Raw genomic sequence first — 24,626 nt, forward strand, 5'->3', positions numbered from 1 at the left:
ACGCTCTACATGAAAATCTAATGCCTGATGATCTGTGGTGGAACAGTTTCATCCTGAAACCATTCCCACCCTCTATCTTCCCCACGCCCCATCCATGGAAAAACTGTCTTCCACAAAAGCAGTCACTGGTGCCAACAATGTTGGGGACCACTGCTTTAACAAATCGCTCCCTGTCCTTCCCTTCCCCCTAACAAAATGATGTAACTTTGGATGCTATTTGCTTTCTTCCCACTTCCCACCACATTGTACTTAAATGTTTTAATTAATCATAAAAAGTAAAGCTACTCTTACTGTGAGCAAAGAGACGGGAAATGAAGAAGTGGAGGCAAAGTATAGACAACTCTTTCAAGAAGGTGCCCCCTCACTTTTTGTTTTTGACAAGGAGCAAAGAAATGGCAGGCACGTGAGCACAAGTGAGGTCAGGAAGATGTTACTGAATATGGGTGGAAATAATCAAGTAGCTAGGAGAAACTGGTGATACAGGAGGAAAGAGGTAATCACTGGATCAAAGTCCTTGAGTCGACAAGAGAGAATTAGATCTCGTGCTGAAAACTAAGAACTGAATATTTCGTGAAAGTTACTCATGAACTCTGGCTTCCCTCCTGTCACAGAGGTAGGTAGGCTCGCAGGAAGATCGGTGGTTCCTGGAGGCCATGAGATTGTGCCTCACACGTCTCCCACTGCAGGAGTGTAACTGACCCAGAGCATCAGCTGCTGCCCTCTGAAACTCATCACCACATTTGCACCAAGCCCACGGCCCCTCAGGGTGCTCCCCACCTGTGACCAAGTGCATTGGGGAAACTAAGGAAGACCCAATGCTGGTAGACACAGGACTCTTAACAGCCCGGCTCAAGGACTCGTGAAGGCATTACCAAACCTTCCTCAGATTTCATAGCAGTTTAGGCAACTCTATCCAATCTCAATCTGCACCAGCTCTCTCCTGCGCTCGCTCTCTGTCTGGTAGTCTCTCAACTTCCACAGCTCCCTATTTTCTTTCACACAAGCATTTTCCTCAATGAAATCATTGCACATTGAATCCCATGTTAGTAATTGTTTCTCAGTTACCATGACTTGTGGATTAGCACAAGTCATAAGTGAGAGGTCTGAGAAATCAGGCATTCAGATGGTAATTTGGGACTGGCTCACCCAGCACCCAGAAGGCAGAGAGGAAGCCATCCTAAGGGATATGTGGTCAGCAGTAGTCCTTGGCTCTAGGGGGTGGTTCCATTGCTAATGTTCTCATTGGTAGTGAACTGAGAAAACGTCCCAGTGGAAGGGAAAGCTATGGCAGGTGCAATGGGAAAGGGATTTGAAAAACGTGGGGATCACAAAGACAGTGATTGAGTTATACTGATGACCTGCAGAAAGCGGAGACCAAGAGCCACAGCAGCTAATGGGGATAAGAATAAAAAGCAGAGTGTCTCTTGTAAAGAGGTCATCGTCACCACTAGTGAAAAGGCAGACACAACTGAACACTGAGCTGAAGACCTGGGAGTCACAGGGCTCCAGCAATGTTTGCACACAGCAACTTTAGGTCTGTTACTGGGCGGCTGAGGCCCTGGTAGAGAAAACTTTTGATCCTAAAAACTGGGACAGGAAAATCTGGATGGATGCTGCTGAAGTCTACAACCTCCACCCCTCTCACCCGGCTCTGGGCATACAGAGATGGCCCACTGCTCCCTATCAAGGGTTAGCCCTTTTGCTGTGCTACAAGATGCTGCAGAAGCCTTGGCCTCACCAGGCCACAGGTGCCCCCCGCAACTCTCCCCGCCTACTCTTCTTGGTGTGGCAGGCTGAAAACTAGGGTGAAAATCTCAGCATACACCAGCTGGTGACATGCAGGGCCTCAAAAGGAATGAAGAATTACAAAAGCTAATATGTATGTACTGGCAGGAGCCAGGGGAATGTGTGGGATTGGATTCTACAAATTATTTATTTTTATTTATTTATTTATTTATTTATTTATTTATTTATTTTTGAGACAGCGTCTCACTCTGTCGCCCAGACTGGAGTACAATGGTGTGATCTCAGCTCACTGCAACCTTCACCTCCCAGGTTCAAGTGATTCCCCTACCTCAGCCTCCCAGGTAGCTGGGACTACAAGTGTGTGCCACCATGCCTGGCTAATTTTTATATTTTTTAGTAGAGATGGGGTTTCACCATGTTGGCCAGGCTGGTCTTGAACTCCTGACCTCAAGTGATCCACCCACCTCGGCCTCCCAAACTGTCAGGATTACAGGCATGAGCCACTGCGCCTGGCCTCTACGGATTCTTTAAAACTGGATAAGCAAGAATTAATGGACTCAGTGGCATTTTCTCAGGACATGGAATTTAAGAAGACCCCAGCATGGACTGTAGGGGATGGGGCGAACTCACTGCTGGGGTGACTCTTAGAAGCCTGGAAAAAAATGACAGCCAACTCTCAGCAAAGTAGAAAAAGCCTGGGTGCTCCGGCAGTTGGTAGAGGAGGTAATGAAATGGTTCAGGGAGGTGGCTAGGCTGGAATGAATATGTTACATGAAGCCAGAAGACCCAGCTGAGGACTATGACCCATGAGAGGGTTCAGTTGGCACATCATTCCCCAACGACATCATGATGAGGGTACCAGTGTCAATGAAACATTAAGTGGTGGCTCTCCTCTGCAGGTTAAGGATGACTACTGGTGAGGCAGCCACAGGTCTGGGTTCATCCACATCCATGGAGAGGATGAGGCCTCAAAATAAGACAGTCTTGGGGGTGATGCTTCACTTCAGAAGCAGGAGCCCACATTACCATAATAGCAGGCAAGGAGCAGCTAAGGGGGCTCAACTTGCTGGGAGTTGTGGAGACAGTTAATAGAATGGCAAAATTGTCAGGTAGTCAACAAGGCTGTTGGTTAACATCTACAATAATAATAAACAAGAATGGAAGAAGAGGTTGAGGAACATTGCCCCAGTAAAAAGTCATGGTCCCTTGCTCGGTCCCGAGACCTGGAGTATGTTTTCAGACCCAGAGCCCATTGACTGAAGAGGCGGCCACGTTCCCAGGAAGAAGGATCCTGCAGTGTGGCAAGTATTATATATACTGTGACAATTCCCCCAGAGATCTATGACCATCTACTCAGGTGACTTTACTGGGGAAAGAGGAATAACCAGGCATTTTGAGGACTATTACACACAGGTCTCAGTTGACATTAATACCCAGAGACCCGAAGTGTCATCAAGACCTCACTCCCCTTTAGAGTGAGGGCCTATGAGAGCCACAGTGGCTCCACCCACCCAGGAGCCTTTCCCAGTTTCCAGAGTACATACTTAGAATTATATACTTGGCTGTGGGAGTAAAGCCCACATTGAGGCCCTTGGTTTGTGGAGCAGGAGCAATCAGAGTGGGAAAGACCAAACAGAAACCTCTGAAACTGGCCCCTACACGAATCCCGGTAAAGTGAGAAAACTGTTATTCTGGGGGATTGCAGGGGGAGGTAGATATTATTACCATCATTAAAGACCTAAAAGATGCAGGGTTGGTGGTCCCTGTTGTATCTTTGTTTAATCACCAGTCTGCAGAAAACAGATGGATCCTGGAGAATGACTGTTGACTCCCGCAGACTCAACCAGGTAGTAGCACCAGTTGCAGCTGGTGTGCCAGATATGGTATTGCTGCTAGGGCAGATTCATCAGACCTTGGGTATATGGCATGCAACTACGGACTCTGCAAATCTGTTCTTTTCCATCCCCGTGAGAAAAGAGGATGAGAAACAGTTCACATTCACATGAACAACAATATTCAATTATCCACCTATTCTATGGAATTTCTAAGTAGATATCTTCATTTAGATAGCAAACTAGCAAGTTCATGTCTGGTCTGATCATGGTAGACCAGATGCCCGGGTGCCATGTTGTTGTGGGCCCCAGGTTATGTGGTACCCATTAAGAATGGAAAAGGCACTAGGGAAGCTGACTGCCCAAGTTCCAACAAGGATGACCTCCATCTTGTCACCAATAGGGAATCATGTTCTTGGAGAGGAGGGAGGCACAGAATTGAGAAGTGAGCTATGTTGAACTCTTACCACCTATCTAGGGAAAGTTATTTGCCTTGCCTGAAATATAACCTCCAGATATAGAGTAGCAAAGCATTATCAAAAACCTAGCCAATCACATTTCACTTCCATTTGAACAACCTGGTACAATTACCAATGGCTTCAAAAGTCAAGTATATCAATTCCGATTATGCATAACTTCATAACTAAAGACACCTAAGACAAAGAGCACCATTGTCCCCTGAATTGTCTAACTAGGCTACCTTCTCAGGGACCTGGTCATTTTGAAATGGAAAATAAGCAATTTCAAGATCTACTGGAGAATTCATATGCCCATCTTCTAACACTGCACTGTATATCCAAATCTTGCAGTCAGTGTACTCAACCAATAACGACTGATCTAACAGAGGATGGGGAATGGGGAGTGGGGTGGGGGGAGCTGAAGATGACCTCTCAAATATTTCCCATGGTAGAGCAGAGAGGAAACCAGCAGGGCTCTGGAACACATAAGCCATTCTTCACTCTGGCTACCACCACAGTGGAGGTGACAGAGTTTTATATAGCCATCTGTGGTAGCTTCCAGGCTGGGCTCCAGCGATCCCTGTACTCACACCCTTGTGTAGTGTCACCTCACATTGCTCCAGAGTTGGTCAGTATGATCAACAGAATACAGCAAAAGGAATGGTAGCTCACTTGAGACCAGGTTATAAAACACTGCGGCTTTCTTGTTGATCACTCTTCCATTCTGTCTTGGATCAATTGCTCTGGGAGGAACAGCTACCATGTCATGAGCAGCCCTACAGACAGGCCCATGTGGTGATAAACTAAAGCCTCCTGCCAGCTGACCTGTCAGTGAGCTTAGAAGCAGACCGTCAGGCCCCAGTCAAGCCATCAGACGACTGCAGCTCCACCAGAGACTCAGAGCCGGAAACACCCACCTAAACTGCTCTTGGATTCCTGACCTTCAGAAACGATGTTTTAAGCTGCTATATTTTGGGGTAATTTGGAACAGAACAATAAATAAAACAGACTCAGTTCATCTCTACAACACAGAGAGCAATAAGCTTTAAAATTAATTTTCCTTTAAAATGGTTTGGGCAGCTTAGATCTCCCCCCAGGTTACCTAAGAAATAGTTTGTGATTTTCTATGCTTTGCTTTCTGTTGCCAGGGCCTCTCTATCTAGGAAGGGATACTGGTGGGAAACTGGAAGGCAGGGGGAGGAGGGACTTCCTATTTTGTACCTTCCCGTCAGCAGCAATGTAGGCAGGATTCTTCATCTAGCAGCAGTAGCACTTGATTTCGGCAGCCGTGGTTGATTCCTAGCTTGAAGTTTTTTAAAATTTCCAGGGCCGATGTCACTGTGCCCCTTTAGAAATACCAGAGACCAGGAGTTCTCCTCTTCAGGGTTTGTGACTCCAGCGTAACAGGGCTCTCCTGCAAGCTTCAAAATGTTTCAATTCTGACCTATTACCCCAGACCTAAGTGTCCTAGCTTTTTCTAGCTTTCTGACACCTCACTGTTCCCTTTTTGTTTCAGCCCTCTAATACCCAATTTACAATTCTGTATGCTATATTCTCTTTGTTCATCTGTTTCCTGACAACCACCTCAAATAAGTCTGTGTGTTATGTTTGTTTATTTATTTATTTATTTATTTATTTATTTATTTATTTTTTGAGACGGAGTCTCGCTCTGTCGCCCAGGCTGGAGTGCAGTGGCCGGATCTCAGCTCACTGCAAGCTCTGCCTCCCAGGTTCCCGCCATTCTCCTGCCTCAGCCTCCCGAGTAGCTGGGACTACAGGCGCTGCCACCTCGCCCGGCTAGTTTTTTGTATTTTTTTTTAGTAGAGACGGGGTTTCACCGTGTTAGCCAGGATGGTCTCGATCTCCTGACCTCGTGATCCACCCGTCTCAGCCTCCCAAAGTGCTGGGATTACAGGCTTGAGCCACCGCACCGGGCCCTGTGTGTTATGTTCTACTACTGTCTCCTTCAATTTAAATTATAAAATTGAGTGAATATTTACGTTCTATTGTATATTATGTAATAGAATAATTATATTCTATATATGAGAATTTCTATATTTTATTATACAATATATGTAAGTATATTATTCTTTTCTGTCTTTCACTGGATTATAAGCTTCATGAGGGTAGGGTCATGTCCTATCATAGTGAATTAGTGATACACAGATATATAATACATAATATATTATATATAAATAAAATATATAATATATAATACATATTATATATTATAATATACAAGAATATTATTATATAAGAATAATATCTTTTTGGCCAGGCATGGTGGCTCATCCCTGTAATACCAGCACTTTGGGAGGCCAAGGCAGGTGGATCACCTGAGGTCAGGAGTTTAAGACTAGCTGACCAACATGGAGAAACCGGTCTCTACTAAAAATACAAAAAAAAAATTAGCCAGGTGTGGTGGCGCATGCCTGTAATCCCAGCTACTTGGGAGGCTGAGGCAGGAGAATCACTTGAACTCGGGAGGCAGAGGTTGCCGTGAGCCAAGATCACACCACTGCACTCCAGCCTGGGCAACAAGAGCAAAACTCCATCTCAAAAAATATATATATATATTTTTATATTATATTTATTTTATATATATAAGAATATATATATTCTTCCCTGTCTTTCAATGGATTCTAAGCTTCATGAAGGTAGGATCATGGCTGTTCTATCGCAGATGAATTAGTGATAGGCAGAGGCTGACACATCAAAGGTACTCATTTAACATTTGTTCAATGAATGAAGGATGGATGATTCATTATTGATGGATCAATACCTGAATTACATGAGCAGTATAAGTTATTCCATCATTAGATGATGAATTCTATTTTGTACCTGATAAATTCAAAGTAACCATGGGCCATCCTGTATAGTAGGGCAGAATCCCAGCCCCCCAGAGATGTTCACATCCTAATCCCCAGAATCTGTGACTGTTGCCTTTTACAGGAAGAAAGGACTTAGCAGGTATGATTAAGGATCCTAAGATGGAGAGAGAATCCTCAGTTATCAGGTGGGCCCAATCTAATCACAAGGCTCTTCGTAAGTAAGAAGGAGAAACAAGGGAGTCAGAGAAGGCATGATGATGGAAATGGCAGGGGGCACTGGAGTGATGGGGCTATGAGCCAAGGAATGAGGGCAGCCTCTAGAACCTGGGAAAGCAAGGAAGCAGATTGTCCCCTAGAGTCTCCAGAAGGAACACAGCCCTTGATGTTAGCCCAGGGAGACCCATTTTGGACTTCTGATCTCTAGAACTATAAGAAAATAAGTTTGTGTTATTTTAAACCACTAAGTTTGTGGCAATTTGCAGCCAAGGGAAACCAATATATCCTGGTAGAGAAGTCCAAGAGGCTGTAAGTTATACTGGCCTAGCACTCTGGAGAGAGAAGAGCACTGACGATGGAGACATGTGGCTCTTCAGCATACATGCAACAGTTACAGCTGAGAGTGGATGAGATCACAAAGGGCAAAGGGAGTGTGTACAGTAAAAGTTAAAAAGTGAACCTGCAGTTTGAGCCCTCCGGGGACTGCAGCCAGGACTAAATAAGGTGCAAATGCATAGCGCCTTTTCCCCACCTTTCACAGGAAAAAGGACTTAGAAGATGTGATTACGTAGTTTGTGTAATTGCTTCAGGTGGGGAGGAACGCCACGGTAGGAAAGAGAAGCAAGGCAGCTGATACACCAAAAACAGATTTTAGAACTTTGTCAACAACCTTCCAGAGGACAGCCAAATAACAATGTTGTGCACAACATTTACTGTTCCCCAACACCACCTGACAAAACCGCATTTTCCAAGTTTACTTATTTGCTCTATTTTTACATCACCTTCTCTCTCTCCAAACTCCCTACGCCCCTCTCCTCACATCTCACTCTTTGATGATATTCTTGCCTCATAATTCATTGAGAAAATCAAAGTAAACGAGGAAAGAACACTCTCATTTCCTACACTCCCGTATTTCTAACCCGCCTGTCTCCTTGCCTTCTGTGCCATAACTATGCACCTGCACCTGCCTTCTACGCCATCACTATGGATGAAGCATCCCCCCTACTAAATGGCAACCCTTACACTCGTGCCCTGGATCCCTCCCCCTTCTTTGTCCTTGCGAATCTTTCCCACTCCTTTATCAATTTGTCTCTCTTTGCATGCAAGTATGCCTCAGCATCTCCCATCTTCAAAATGCCCTCCATTGACCACACAGACTTAACCAGCTGTTGCCCCCAAGTTTAAGTTCTCTTTTTCATCACATTTGCTTCTCAAACTGTTAAAGCAGTTATTTAAATCTCACTCCTCCCAGAGACCGCTCATGTCAAAGCGACCAGTGATCTCTATATTGCTGAATCCAATAGTCTTGACATCAATGTTATCATGTTCTTTCTGATTTTCCTCCTGCCTCCATGCTTCCTCTTCATCCTTTACTTGACCTCTACATGGTGAAGGGTCCTAGAGCTTTGTTCTTGGCCCACTTCTTTTTAGCTACACATATTCCTAGGTCATCCAAGCAAGCCCCAAGTCTATAATGGCCATGACTCCAGTTTATCCAAATGTCTACTACTTGGCAGTCATGGATGTCTAAAAGGCATCTCCAACTTAGCATGATCAAACCATAACTCTTCATTTCCCTCCCCTCAACCTGCTCCTCCCCAAAATGTTTCACATCTTATAAATGCCAGAACTATCCACTCAATTGACCAAGTCAAAAATCTAGAAGTTTTCTTGAATCCTCTCTCCCTAACCAACTCAACATCTAACCCATTAGCAAGTTCCACAGACTTTACTCCAAACTATTTAAACTCTAATTATTTCGGTCTCCACCACTATCAGCAACAACGAAGCCATTTCTGGCATGCACTTCTGGAATAGCATCCAACTGGTTGACTCAATTAACTTTCGCCACATAACTACCCCCAAAACTTTGTGACTAAAAACATTATTTCTCACATCAATGTGGTTGTGGCCAGGGAAGGATAGTCCAGGAGAGCTTCACCTGTTCGCAGTTGGTTGGATGTCAGCTGGATGTGGGCCATGACTTGACCATGTGTCCCTCATCATCCATCAGGCTAGCCTACACTCATTCCTAAGATGGTGGTCACAGGACTCCCAAGTTCAGCAAGAGGGCAAGTCCCAACTCACAAGTGTTTTTTAAGCCTCTGCTAGCATGCTGTTAATGTCCCATGTCCAAAGCAAGTCACAGTCCAGTGCAGTCAATTGCGGGGAGACACCACCAAAGAGTATAATTTGGGAGACTGGAAATAATTTGTGGCTATTTTGACAATCTGCCACACTCATCTTCCTGTTTCCACCTCCTTTGCCTCTCTGAAATCCATTTTCCACACAGCAATCCAAGTCATCATTTTTAAACACACGCACAATCATTTCACTCCCTGGTCCAAACTTATGGCTTCATTCAAAATACAACCCCTGTTATGAATTTTAAAATCCTGCCGAGATCTGGCTTCTGCCTACCTGCCCAGCTCATCTAACACCATCGTGTCCTTGCCTATTGTGTCCCAGCAACAGTGATCTTTTGTTTCCTTGAATACAGAAAACTCCTTCATGCCTCAGATCTTTGCATTTGTTCCCTTTGACTGAAATACTCCTCCCCCTCATATTTGCGGGGCTGGCTTTGTCATTCATATTTCAGCTTAAAACTCATCTCATTACAGCGATCTTCCCCGTGCAGCCAATTTAAGATTACTCTCAATGACTTCACCTTATTTAAATTTTCTGCAAAGCACATACCAGTGATAATTTGTTTGTCCCTGTTCCTGTTTATCACAATATTCCCGAGGGCCTACAACACTGCCTGGCACATAGGAAGCACACAACAAATATTTGTTAAATTAATGCAGAGCTGCATACTACGTCCCAGGATTGTGCTAAGCTATGGTTACTGGACCCTTCTCATCTCAGCAGGATAGTTTCACAAAACGTAAATTCCACACTGAGGATTAACTGGATGCACGTTACACCTCATCCCACACCAGTAACTCGTCTTCCTCTGTTTCCCCACCCCTCCCCTTGCCAAAGAAAAAGTGAGGAGGGATTTGGAAAACTTAGGGTCATCACTCTGGTCTTTTGCCACATTTCGTTGGCTTCATCGCGCTCAACGCGACATGAACTACTAACAGCAGGAGCACCGGCGATGAGAGGGTGAACGAAGGTAGAAGACTTCACCGCCCGCGGACCGCAAGGCATCGGCCGCAGCTCCAAAGCACTGCATGCTGGGAGCAGTAGTCTCCCAGGGAGGCCTGGTCTGGTAGGACCGGGGCCCCCGCGGCATGCAGGGAGTTGTAGTCGAAGGACTGTTGAGACTCCGCCTCTGCGCTTATAGTAGCGAGGGGGAATCCTCACTGCATGCTGGGAACTGTAGTGTTCCTGTGGCCCCGTGCCTCCAGAACGCGGAGGCGCCGAAGCTGCCGCCATTTTAGGTCCCGAGGTGCGGCGGCCAGGAACCAGAGCGCAGGCGGGCTCAGTCCCGGCGCCGGGCCGGCCCCGCCCCCGGGGCGCCTGGCGCCCGCCCCTTGCTCAAGCCCCGCCTTTCCCCACGTGTCTGCCGCCTAGGGGAGGTGCCTCATCCGGAGCGGGCCGCCAACGGTCCGGCCCCGTCCGCAGAGGCTCCTGTCGGCGGCGCCCGGGAGCGGCTCGGCTGCCCGATGCTTCCGCCCCGGCTGCCGCGGGCCGGGCTGTACGCTTAGTGCCCGGCTCGGGCCCCCTGAAGCGCCCGCGGGGGTGAGAGCGGCCTCCGACCCCGCGGAGACGGAGCGGCTTGAGGACGAGGCGGCGGCCGCGGGGAGGAGGATGGGGGCTAACCAGTTAGTGGTGCTCAACGTGTACGACATGGTGAGTGCGGCCCCTGGCGGCCCCGAGCCCTGGCCCAGGCCGGCTTCCTCTCGCCGGTCGGGCTCGGACCCCGGCCCCAGGCGCTTCCTGCCTCGCGTCTCCGCCTCCAGCCTAGTTCTCGGGGGAAGCCGGGGGTAAAGGAGGGAGTGTTGTTCATTTTTAATCCTCGCACTCGTCGACGCTCCGGTGAACCCAGTCAGCCCGAGGCTTTTGGCCGGTGCTCAGGTGGGCTGGAACCTCTCCTATCCGCTCAGCTTGGCCGCGACCCTGGCTCTGGGCCCGACCCCTTGGCCCACGAGCAGTGTCCTTTCGGCAAAGCTTCCGTTGCGTGTCCAACCCCACTTGCCGGCCCCCGGGGCTGCCCCGGGACCCCCGTCCCGACCGCCTGCGCTCCCAGCTCCTCTGCTTCTACCGAACTGTATATCTCTCTCCGTGGCTTAGTCTTCAAAAACTCCCAAGCCCCTCCAAGTCCAGAAAGCCACAGCTTTCGGGTGCCTGTGCACCCGATCTCTTCAAAGGTGAACAGGAGCCAACACACCCTTGCCTTGTGTGTTCAAGGCAACCTCGTTAAAATATGAATGAGGCTAACATTTCTCAAGAAAATAGCCCAGCTGAATGATTCAGAGATCCTGGTGGTGCTCCTTTCCTACACCCTGAAGACCACTTTCCCGGTGATGCAACAGGTGACGTGACCACAGGAGAGGGAAGGGAAGAAGTTGTTTGTTGTGTCATGTAACTTTGGAGTATGGCAGGGACGCAGAATCGAGCCCAAGAACTGGTTTGCCTGATTTTTGCAGTTGAAATGCCCCCAGAAAAAGCACCCGGTGGAGAGTTGTCGTTGCAGTTAGATGTATGCTTGGGTGTGTTTGCTTGCTTTGGGTTGATGGGTTTTTGTTCTGTCGAATGGATTACCTCTGACTGCAATGCTTAAAATTCCTTGTAAGTTGACTGACAAATGAAAAATTGCCCATCGTGATTTTTCTTGGCTTAAAGATGCGGGAGAGCAGAAGTACTACAGGCCAGGAGTCTTACACAGTTCTAAACTTTGTATTCCCTTGTATTATTTATAAGTTTCTACATTTACGGTGTTATATCTTGGGTAGAAAGGGATTCCTCAGGCCATATCTGGGAATTGTGTCAGAAGGGTGTAGGAACTGCCTGCCACTTGAGATGAGTCCTCTGTTGAATTCTGATGTGAGCTTGGAGATGAAAGGAGATGAGTTCACATGCCGAGAAAAGTGGAACAGCACAGAAAAAGTTGAAGAGGAGAATAAGCCAAACAAAAGATCCTAGAAAACCATGGCACTTGGTAAATTCTTTGGCTTGTGTCACTGTTGAGAAATAATTCTCTAGACTTAAACTTTTTGTGTTCAGCTGAACGCCTTTATTTTTCAAGGTTCTTACTGCCCTTTTACTTTTTCTGTGCACCACTCCCCCGCCCCATCTGAGTTTGGTTTGTTTTTTATTCATGAAGGCTATTACCGTCTTTCAGAATATATTTTGCTCTTGAGATCACAGTGTGCCTTTTCTCCTAGATTATTAAACAAACCCGTTTATAAATTAGGATACAGTGGCCAGAAGCCATGGTTTCAGAGCCTAGGAGAATTTGTAAGAATAGAGGAAGAGAGTTTTACCTTTTATATGAGAATGAAAATGCATTTTTTGGCATATAGTGGGCTTTACACTTTAGGCATTCTGTGATACAGGAAAATCTTTGCTAATTGTGGTCGATTGGGAAAAGCTAGAGATGGTATTCAATATTTTCGAAGGGAGGACTGTTCTGAATGATGTTAAAATATTGACTAATTAACAAGATCTTATTCTTCACATCAAGTTTGTAAAATAGGTAGTTACAGAATGAAGCAGACGGGGAAGAGAGTAAGTGATCTGCCCAAACAACTAAAAATATAATCTAGAATTTGTCAACCAAAATCTGATTCACTATCTTCTCTTCTAATTCCTGCATTTATGTCTTTATATTGCTTATGAACAGGAGATGAAGCATATGAATGTTTATCGGAATGATAAATAGTTGAATTATTAGACTTTTAATAAACTTGATCTTGCATGTTTCTTTGAGGGCTTTGAGTGTTTTACGTCACTAATTCAGCAACCTACCGTTACTTACTATTTTTGACGTGGTAGAAGCCACAAGGATGAGTTAACTGTCCTTTCTTCTTTAAGGAATTTAGAGTATTGTAGAGGAGATACACAACAGTGGTAACAATTCAAGACAGAATAGCACGGTTTTGATAAGAGCAGACGAGGATGTAAAGGAGGAGACTATATGTGGTTGCAGGATCAGGGAATGCTAAAAATCAAACGTATGAAACTTGAAGAATGGGTAGCATCCACAAGGGCAGAGAACAGTTGGCATGAACCGAATGGCAGGACTAGGGAAAGCACAGGTGGGATTTGGGAAGTAGCAGCTGGTCCAGTATAGCTAGAGTAGAGCGTAAATGAAAGGACACAAAACGGAAAGTGTGATTAGAACTTCATTAGTCCGATGAGTTGTGGGCTTGGGTGAAGGGCTGAGGGGCTCCTTGAGCCAGCAGAATCATTTATGGTTTTCACGGAGGGGAACAGTGTGATCAGTTGTTTTAGAATGAAGACTAACGGATTGAGATACGAATTTTGATCTATTATACTAATTTTTCTCAAGTCAGTTTTGGTTTTTGAAACATTTTTGCTTGATACCAAGGGTAAATTCCTTTTATCCTTGGTAATTCTTCCTATTCATCAGAGATGCCTTGGATGAGGATAGCTGTTACCTGTATAGGCCTAGTACATCAGCTGTCTGGTTCAAACTCTGTAAATATGAAAATCAACCTTTGGGATGCCCTTATAATCACGGTTATAGGGACCTCTTGCCATGTGTCCTTGTGTGTCTTTGTTAGGTCGCCCGTTCCAGCTCTGATTGTGTTTGTCCTGTTCTCTAGACTGGGCTGCTGCGGATCATTTCTTTTCTTCTGTAACTCTGCCGTGTGCACGAAAATAATTCTATTGGGGTCACCAGTATTAACTTCCTTCTCGTGGAAGAATACCGTGATCCTCAGAAGTTTACTTAATCATGCACAGTGTTCCTAAATTATTGCTTGCTGCCTTCTCGGTGAGTATGTTCCCCTGTGTACTTTAGAGTAATCTACCACCAATAAAAACGTGCTGGAGCTACTTTCCGAGTCGTGGGAATGAGCTTGTTCACATATTCCTAATTGACTGGCACACATAGCAAAGCAGGTGACTCAGATTAGTTTCAAATACTGAGACGAATCTCTGGTGTAGTCATTTTAGCAGTCTTTATTTTTCATAGATCCAGATTTTGTGCTTTTCAGGTTATCTTGACTACTAATGAATTTTCATAAAATAAAAATCTGCAGGTATTTGATAATGTTTGCAAATTCATTGTGTTAACAAGTTTCTACCAATTTATTATTTATTTGTTTTCTCACTCTGTCACCCAGGCTGTAGTGCAGTGGTGTGATCTCAGCTCACTGCAACCCCTGCCTCCCGGGTTCAAGTGATTCTCCCGCCTCAGCCTGCCAAGTAGCTGGGATTACAGGCACCTGCCCTCATGCCCGGCTAATTTTTGTATTTTTGTAGAGATGGGTTTCACCATGTTGGCCAGGCTTTTCTCAAATTCCTGTCTTCAAGTGATCCGTCTGCCTCAGCCTCCCAAAGTTCTGGGATTATAGGCATGAGCCACTGTGCCCGGCCTGTACCAGTTTTATTATAAAGTAGTACTTATACATCTTCAAAGTCTTTAAAGAATAGAAAAGAACCACTTTCTAGGACTCTTCAAATAAGGACATTTTTGTCTGGACGCCGTTCTTTTGATGCCTGCCTCCATTAGACTCCTCCAACAGAGTGTAAGGTCAGGCAGGTGTGATAGATCCGACTTCTCATACATCTGCAGATCTAATTCAGACTTTCTGAACGAGTTCCAGAATCACACATCCCACCTAAATGATTCCTTCATATCTCAAATCAACATGTCCAGGAAGAAACTTCTTCGAACCTTTTCCCCTACCCACACCACACATTCTTCCCTCTTGCCCCATGCCACTGCCCAAAAAGCCACCACTTTTGTTGTAGTTTCCCAAACCGGAAACCTGGGAGGAAACTTAAATTCCTCTTTATTATAAACCCTTCACGGTCAGTCAGCAGGCCCCGTCTCTTTGTTTTAGTTTGGTTGATTCTGTCTGAAAGCAACAGAGCTTGAGAGTCAGTGGCTTAAGCTGGAAGGATACTTAAGTCCAGAGATAAACAGGTCCTGGATTAGTTCACCAGCTCAGCTGTGCCATCAAGAACCAGGACTTTCCATCCTTTTACTCTGCCATCCTCAGCACATGGGCTGTTGCCCTTGGTTCATCCTCTCATAGTTGTAACTGCCATAGCACCAAATGTGGTATCCTCAGTCAGCAGTATATGAAGGAAGATGGAAGAAGATAGGGTCATTTTTTACATGCACCTCTGTTCTTTTAATAGAAAGGAAAAACTTAACCAGAGCCACACTCCTTCCCCCAAGAGATTATCTAGAACTGGCTCGTGTGCAACTGTGATGAAGCTGAGTAAGTGGATATCTGGTGTTTCTTTTTTTTTTTTTTTTTTTGAGAAGGAGTCGCTCTGTCGCCCAGGCCGGAGTGTAGTGGCGTGATCTCGGCACACTGCAAGCTCCACCTGCCAGGCTCGTGCCATTCTCGTGCCTCAGCCTCCTGAGTAGCTGGGACTACAGGCGCCCGCCACCGGGCCCAGCTAATTTTTTTGTATTTTTAGTAGAGACGGGGTTTCACTGTGTTAGTCAGGATGGTCTCGATCTCCTGACCTCATGATCCGCCCACCTCGGCCTCCCAAAGTGCTGGGATTACAGGTGTGAGCCCCCGCGCCCGGCCTGATACCTGGGGTTTCTAACCTTTATGCTGAGTTGTGGGTGAGGAAGGCAAAAAGTTGGAAATGGCAATTTGATGGGAACCTATGATGCCTGTCACATATTTTACTCTCTGGATATTGTTTAAATTGGTTACTTTATCCCCATTTCCACTAATGCTTCTCAAGTTCAGGCCCTCATCTCTATTCATATAATAACCTCCTTACTAGTTTCAATCTCTAGTATTACTTCATTTTAATCCTCCCTCCATTCTGTTACCAAAGTAAGCATTCTGAAACATAACCAGGATAAAGTGTAATGCACTTTATGATGTGGCCCCTGGCTGACAGTTACAGGTCCACTTCCGTCTTCTACTTAACACCCTTTATTCTCACACAGTGAAATTGTTTAGCTATCCAAACAGGCTATGTCACATCCCCGTATCTTTATGCATGCCCGTCCTTTTGTCTGGAGTGGCCTTGTCCAACATTGATCACCTGCAACCTGCTTGCTCCTTCTGGCTGTAGCTTGGTCTTTATTCCTCAGACTTGAGTGAACTACTGTGCCCTAGTTGTACTTTGTGCATGTCTCCATTGCTGTATATATTATCCTGTGCATCCCACCAGACTGTAGGTTCTCCGATAGCGTCATACTATTACCAGTGTCTAGAACAGGGCCTGTCACTAGACAGTGTTCTAGAAATATCTGCTGAATGAGTAGTGGGGCTTTAGCCAGTTTTTATTAGACATGCTAGTACTTAAGTGGCATGAAAAGATCATGTGATCCTCCTCTTCGTGCCAAATACCTGTTTCTGGGTGGTTTTTCTTTCCTTGTACCTCTACTTCAGTGCATTGCTAGATTTTAGCTTTGATTGATGGACTAGGGTGCCCAAATGAAGGGGAGGGGAGGATTATAGGAATGGGACAGAAAAAAATCAAATATTTTTCTTTGATCAAACTTAAAACACTATGGGACTAGACTGAGGAAATGTTTTTAATAAGTTTATTTCTTGAAGTTGGATCTTAATTACTCTTTGGAAGATAATATTTCCAAAAACATTGTCAGTTCCTGAATTTTAATATAAATTAACTAGTTAATAGGAATAATAGGAGCTGGTCGTCCATCTTTTTTTTTTTTTTTTTTTTTTTTTTTTTTTTTTAACAGTAAGGAATTTACCTGAATTTACTTGTATCAATATGCTTCTTGGGCAAATAGTGACCTCTGAGTCTAGCTAAGCAAAAAGGACAATTGTACATCTGCCCTCCTGCATTATTTATGGCATTGTCCTCTTTTCTTTTTGGGGGGGAGGGGGGTGGGGGAAGCTAGTATGGATGAGAAAAGAATTCAGTTTCCATACATACGTACATTTGTTTTTTGTTGCTGCAATAACAAGTTGCCAAAAACGTAGTGGTTTAAAACAACACAAATTTATCATCTCACACTTCTGTAAATCAGAAGACCAGGTGGGTTAGCCCAGTTCCTCTGCTGTAGTCTTCACAAGCCCAAAATCAAGGTGTTAGGCTCTGGGGGCAAATCTGCTTCCAAGCTCATTCAGATTGTTAACAGAATTCAGTTGCTTATATTTGTAGGTCTGAGGTCCCATTCCTTACTGCTGTCAGCTGGGATCCTCTCTCAGTTGCTTCAAGTGTCATCCAGTCCTCCATCTTCAGATGAGCAATGGTGTGTGGAATCCTTATGCTTCAAATACCTCTAACTTCACTTTCCTCCACATCTGTCCTACCTCCAGCCACAGAAAGTTTTCTGTTTTCAAGAGCCCAGGTAATTGAGACCTACCCAGATATTCCAGGATAATTTCCTGATATTGAGGTCTATAATTTCAATGACATCTGCAAAGTCTTTTTGCTGTGTAACATGTTCACAGGTTCTGGGAACATTTTGGGCAGTCATTCTGCTACAATGCCATCTATGAAAGGTGTTTTATAAACCCAAAAATGTTCAATTAAAAATTGTTTCATCATAGCAGCCACTCAACTTGGCATAGAATAAATATTGACCTAGTAACTTAAAATGGAAAAGTTGAAGTATTTGAAAAATACAACTCAGATGCCAGTAGGGTCCAAGCATATTGGTGACTAGAACCCCTTCAGACTTGCAGTGGCTTGCAGTGGCATGCTGTAGTGTATATCAGTTCCATGGCCACATTTATAATGGTGGATCAAGTTAGCATTTGAAACTTGTAAATCTGATGCTTTAAAAATATGAGAGAGCCAACTATTTAGATGAGTTCTTTGTTTTATGGATTTTTCTTTTTTTTTCTTTTTTTTCTTTTTTTTTGAGACGGGGTCTCGCTGTATCGCCCAGGTTGGAGTGCAGCGGCGCCATCTCTGCTCACTGCAACCTCTGCCTCGCGGGTTCAAGCAATTCTCCTGCCTCAGCCTCCAGAGTAGCTGGGACTACAGGTGCGCGCCACCACGCCCAACTAATTTTTTTTGTATCTTTAGTAGAGACAGGGTTTCATCATGTTGGCCACACTGGTCTCAATCTCTTGACCTCGTGATCCGCCTGCCTCGGCCTCCCAAAGTGCTGGGATTATAGGCGTGAGTGACCACGCCCAGTCAGATTTTTCTTAAGATGGGATGTACTTACCCTTTCCATTTGTTGGCTATCAAATTCTCTACAAGATTATTTGAATTCCAAAGCAACATTGTGCAGATGTCAGCCAGTTGGTTAATAAAATGTAAAGTGAGAACTGCCAAAATAATCTTAAACTATAAGAAAGGCAAAAATAATAATAAAAGGACAATGGGATGCATGAAAATAATTTTGTTTTAGTTTATCTGGAATGTATTTTGGTATAGATGTGACAGTAACTTAAAAACAATAAATTAAAAATCAACTAATTGGCCCCACATTATGTGAAATAAAAGTCTTTCCTCTCTAAATTGTGATGTCATCCTTAATCATAATACTAAATTCTTACCCATGTAGAATTGTTGATTCTAGCCTTATTACCACACTATTTTAATTAATATACTTTCACATCATATTTGGAATCTGATTAGGCGAGTTTCCCTTTATTATTATTCCAAAGTTTTATTGGCCTTCATTTCCTTTTCTAGGAGTACTTTGTAAGGCTCTCTGAAAAAATTCCATAGGTTTTCGTTTTATTTTAATTGTGTTAAAATACACATAACATAAAATTTACCTTTTTAACTATACAAGCTACTGTGTTAGGTATATTCACATTGCTGTGCAACCAGTCTTCAGAACTTTTTTATCTTGCAAAACTGAGACCCTATACCCATTAACAACTCCACATTTCTCCCTCCCCTCAGTCCCTGGTAATCATCATTCTGCTTTCTGTGTCTGTGCATTTGACGAGATACCTCATTTAAGTGAAATAATACAGTATTTGTTTTGTGACTAGCTTATTTCACTTAGCATAGTCCTCAGGGTTTATGTTGCAGCATGTATCAGAATTTCCTCCCTTTTTAAGGCTGATATTCCACTGTGTATGTATATACCACAAAAAAAGCTCATTTCAGTGTCATTAGACACAGGTTACTTCCACCCTTTGGCTGTTATGAATAATGGTGTGTGAACATGGGTTTATAAAAGTAAAAATGTCTATTGAAGTCCTGCTTTCAGTTTTTTTGGATATATACCCAGAAGTCCATAGATTTTTTTTAACTGGGCTTGCACTAAACTTATAAATTAACTTGGGAAGAACTGACATCTTTTCTATCATATTCTTCCCCCCACCCCCATTGATGAAAACAGGATTTTTCTTTTTGTTTTTTGAAATTTTTATCCAGAAAATAGCTAAATAATGCCAAACTCATCTATCTGAACTATTAAACAGAATAAAGCTAATAAATAAGTAAAATATATGAGATAGTAAGTGGTGATAAGTGTTAAAGAGGAAAGTGAAGAAAGGGAGGGACGGTGTAAGTCAGGATGATATAGTTACTGGTTACTGCAGTTTCAAAGAGTGGTCAAGAAAAGCCTTACCAAGAAGGCGTTCCTGAAAGGTGAAGTATACCATGTAGAAAGGAGAAAGTGTTCCAGACAGAGGGTAAGCAAATATAAAGGCTGTAAGTTAGGCCACATGCCACGTGTTAAGTAAACGTACAGCAAGAAACGAGAAGCTTTTAAGGAATTGCTGATTTAAGTTCTCAAGTAGATTCAGGAGGATCATTGAAAATAGAACAAGCAGTACTACCAGAAAGGGAAAAATCTGGGATTAGGATAGATTCCACAAAAATGAATAACATCATCTCCTAATTTGTAACTAGAAAGGGAGTTCGATTGGGAACTAAAGAGAAAATAAGATTTAGAAAGAAATTCAAGTAGAAGTGTCAAAAGGATCAAGTGATAGGCAAAACTTTTTAAAAGTTAGGACCATTCAACCAAAGCCTGTTTTAACTTGCAATTTTTTTTTTTTAAATACAGAGTCTCGCTCTGTCGCCCACACTGGCACCGTCTTGGCTCAGTGCAAGCTCCGCCTCCCAGGTTCACACCATTCTCCTGCCTCAGCCTCCTGAGTAGCCGTGACTACAGGCGCCCACCACTCCCAGCTAATTTTTTGTATTTTTAGTAGAGATGGGGGTTCACCATGTTAGCCAGGATGGTCTCAATCTCCTGACCTTGTGATCCGCCCGCCTCAGCCTCCCAAAGTGCTGGGATGACAGGTGTGAGCCACCGTGCCTGGCTGCAAATTTTAAGAATAAAGTAAAAAATCCTACAAATACACAAAGGCAAAAAAGTTACACAGGAACAAAAATCAGGCTAATTTCAGACTACTCTTTGATTATACCAAAGGCTGAATAATAAAGTGGAGCATTATCTACAGAGTATTAAAAGGGAAAAGATTTATGTCTGAATACTATAGCTTCTCCAATTGTCATTCATGTACAAAAGGACATAGACAATATGTAGATACCTTTCTGGGGGTTAAAAAATTATTCAAGAACTTAACAATGGGGTGGTTACAGTGTAAAGGGACAGGCCATGGCCATCAATACTCATTTAACATAGCTAAATCTTATAACTGTGGCTAAAAACAGGGCCAGTATCCAGAATTACTCTTTGAAGAGAACAAGCATGTTGATTTTTTAAAATTAAGTTTTCAGATTATATTGAACCAACCTTGGATGAGGGAGAAGAGGTAAAAGCTTGTAGCAGCCCTATATCGGAGGAGGTGTGTTATAAATATAATTAATTCTTGTTTTAGAAAATTATATTTGAGTGTATGTGTAAATATTTTTCATAATGATGTATTATGGGGAGAAAAATCAAACCTAGAGGGAAAAGAGCAAAGAAGACATAATCCATATGGTGTAATAAAAAAAAAGAGAGAGAAAAGTTAAATATGAAATGAAGACAAAGCTAGGCACTGTGGCTCAGGCCTGTAATCCCAGCGCTTTGGGAGGCTGAGGCGGGTTATAGTGAGACCTTATCTCTACAAAAAATAAGTAAATAAATTAGCCAGGTCCACACCTGTGATTCCAGCTACTCAAGGGACTGAGGTGGGAGGACTGCCTCAGCCCAGAAGGTTGAGACTGCAGTAAGCCGTGATTGTGCCACTGCACTCCAGTCTGGGCGACAGAGCAAAACCCTGTCTCAAAAATAAATACAAGGCCGGGCGCGGTGGCTCAAGCCTGTAATCCCAGCACTTTGGGAGGCCGAGACGGGCGGATCAAGAGGTCAGGAGATCGAGACCATCCTGGCTAACCCGATGAAACTCCGTCTCTACTAAAAAATACAAAAAACTAGCCGGGCGATGTGGCGGACGCCTGTAGTCCCAGCTACTCGGGAGGCTGAGGCAGGAGAATGGCGTGAACCCGGGAGGCGGAGCTTGCAGTGAGCTGAGATCGCGCCACTGCACTCCAGCCTGGGCGACAGAGCGAGACTCCATCTCAAAATAAATAAATATAAGTAGGACCAAGCATATAAGTTATGAAATGACCATAAATAAACTAAAATCCCCTGTTAAGCTTGGTAAGTGTATTTATAAGTGTCCTTTGCCTTACAGAAATTTTGTTATATGAGGTCAAAACTGTGGGTCTTTTATAACCTTTCATCTTCCAGTCATTCCCTAGAAAGATTTTTCCTTGCAAAAAATGATAGAAATAATCTACATGTTTGTTCCCAAGGGGAATGCCAGTTATCCCAATGCTGTTTATTGAGTAATCCATCCCTATGTTAATTTCTGGCACATACTGTGTTTATGCTGTACTGAATTATCATGGATATTGAGGTGTATTTGAAGACTGTCTGTGCTATTCATTTCTGCCTTTTCCTGTACCGTTGTTAGATGTTGAATTGTACTAGTCTCTTCCAGCAAGTTTTGATATCAGTGATGCAAGTTTCTCTTATTCTCTTTCAGAATTTATGTTACTCATACATTCATTTTTTTTTTTTTTTTTTTTTTTTTTGTTGAGACAGAGTCTCGCTTTGTCACCCAGACTGGAGTGTAGTGGCCCGATCTCAGCTCACTGCAAGCTCCGCCTCCCGGGTTCACGCCATTCTCCTGCCTCAGCCTCCCGAGTAGCTGGGACTACAGACGCCTGCCACCTCGCCCGGCTAGGTTTTTGTATTTTTTTTAGTAGAGACGGGGTTTCACCGTGTTAGCCAGGATAGTCTCGATCTCCTGACCTCGTGATCCGCCCGTCTCGGCCTCCCAAAGTGCTGGGATTACAGGCTTGAGCCACCGCCCCTGGCCTTCTCATACATTCATTTTTAAGTAAAATTTAGAAGCAATTTGTTAACCTCAGTGAAATTTTAAGTGTAGTGACATTACATTTATGAACAATTTGGGGGGAAGAATTGATACATTTACAATATTGAATTTTCCCATAATAATACCTTTTTTTTTTTTTTTTTTTTTTAGTGTTTTCAGTATGCCACTATACTAAGCCATTTCCTTATATTAGTGTCCCTTTTTAAGTTGATGAAACTGAGGCCTAGTTGAAAAGCACGCTCAGAGTCATGCCATAGTGGTAGAGCACAGTCTTGAACAAGAGCTCTTAACACTAAAATCTGTGCTCCTAACCGTTATGCTGTATTTCTTTTCCCATATCTCATCCCCTCCATAACCCAGAAATGTGCTGATTCTCTTTTTGTTTGTCCTCATCTTACACCCCTCCCTGAACTAACTTCTGCACTCTGTGGCACTCATGGATGCACAGTGATCTAAAAACTGCCCTACCTCCTAAATCTTTTCTGCGAATATTTCTGTGACAGTTAATGTTATGTGTCAGCTTCAGTAGACCATGGTACCCAGTTTTAGTCAGACACGCTCCTAAGGTGTTTTTTTAGATGTAACAATTAATTTTATAGATTTTGAGTAAAGAAATTACCCTCCAAAATATGGATGGGCTTCATCCAGTCAAAGGCCTTAAAAGAAAAACTAAGTTCCCCAAGGAAGAACGAATTTTGTCTCCAGACAAGCTGCAATATCAACTCTTCCCTGAATCTGCATCCTACAGGCCTGCTCTGAAGATTTCAGATCTACCAAGCCCCACAGTCTTGTGAGCCAGCTCCTTAAAATAATCACTTCTTTGCTCCCCTCTTCATCCAGGCTATTCTGCAGTCTACCGTTAGTGTGACTCCCTCTGTCATACTTGTCTGCCTAGTTAAAATCGGCTCACCATCTACACCTCGGCAACTGAATGAACAGGGCTAGAGAAAAACAACCATCCGGACAGATCTCCCTTTAAAAACTGTGACCACAAACCCCAAGAGGGCTCTAAATACTGTCTAGCAGTGCTTCCTTATTTCCCTGGTCAGGTGACATTCCCACTCTCCAAGACAACTACAGTATGTCACACTTTCTCCCCATTCCCTACTCTCAGCTTATTTTCAGAGATTACCTCACAGCTTATTTCACTGAAGAGAAAAAAAAAAAAAAAGCAATTTTCTCATCCTTCCACCACCACTGTTTTACCATATGTAGTCTGCCTTCTCTCTGATCATGTGGAATGAATTGTCCATGTCTCTAGCTGAGATGAAACCTTCCACTGTGTCCTAGACCCCATCCTCTCACCTATCTATACAAGGACTTCTCTTTCAGAATCGTCACCACTCTCTTCTGCCTCATCAATTTTTTTTACTTTCTACTCTATCACTCCAATCAGTGAATGAATATGCTATATTTTATAGTCCTCATTCAAACTGAGTAGAAATAGTGATATACTTTAATATTTATCTCTGTTAACCATCAACCATATTGTATCATGTTCTCAAGCTGAAGGTTTGTCTTTTTAAATGAACTTCTCTAGAAATATTATTACTTTTAAGTCTAACAAATAAGTGAACAAGAACTGTTTTATTCAATCTTATTCATTCTGACCTGTTGCTCTTTTATCTGTGGGTATCAAACAATAATATAGCAATGAAGATTTTTTAACTTCCCCACTCTGTGGTGACCGTGAGGGCAGACACAGTGTCTATATTAGTTCCTTTTTATGCTACTGATAAAGACGTAACTGAAACTGGGAACAAAAAGAGGTTTAATTGGACTTACAGTTCCATATGGCTGGGGAGGCCTCAGAATCATGGCGGGAAGCAAAAGGCACTTGTTACGTGGCAGCAGCAAGAAAAATGAGAAAGAAGCAAAAGTGGAAATGCCTGATAAACCCATCAGATCTCGTGAGACTTACTCACCATCACGAGAATAGCACAGGAAGGACTGGCCCCATGATTCAATTACCTCCCCCTGGGTCCCTCCCACAACGTGTGGGAATTCTGGGAGATACAAGTTGAAATTTGGTTGGGGACACAGCCAAACCATATCATTCCACCCCTGGTCCTTCCAAATCTCATGTCCTCACATTTCAAAACTAATCATACCTTCCCAACAGTTCCCTGCAGTCTTAACTCATTTCAGCATTAACCCAAAAGTCCAGTCATCAGATGA

The 24,626-nt window shown here is 43.6% G+C and overlaps 1 protein-coding gene across 2 annotated transcripts in view; it reads left to right on the forward strand.

Annotated features, from left to right (window-relative positions):
- The first annotated feature begins 10,608 nt into the window (after positions 1-10,608).
- DESI2 (desumoylating isopeptidase 2) overlaps positions 10,609-24,626 on the forward strand; it is a 63,510-nt gene continuing 49,492 nt past the window's right edge. The window contains exon 1 of one of the 2 annotated variants that reach the window (XM_007990004.3): positions 10,609-10,881. In XM_007990004.3, coding sequence (XP_007988195.1) covers positions 10,840-10,881 — 42 coding nt within the window. In that variant the 5' untranslated portion in view covers positions 10,609-10,839. Of the gene's footprint in view, positions 10,882-11,087; positions 11,565-24,626 lie in introns of those variants that run through there. The other variant, XM_007990003.3, reaches the window with a different exon arrangement.

Source organism: Chlorocebus sabaeus, chromosome 25 (assembly GCF_047675955.1).
Source record: "Chlorocebus sabaeus isolate Y175 chromosome 25, mChlSab1.0.hap1, whole genome shotgun sequence".
In the NCBI taxonomy this organism is placed as follows: Eukaryota; Metazoa; Chordata; class Mammalia; order Primates; family Cercopithecidae; genus Chlorocebus; species Chlorocebus sabaeus.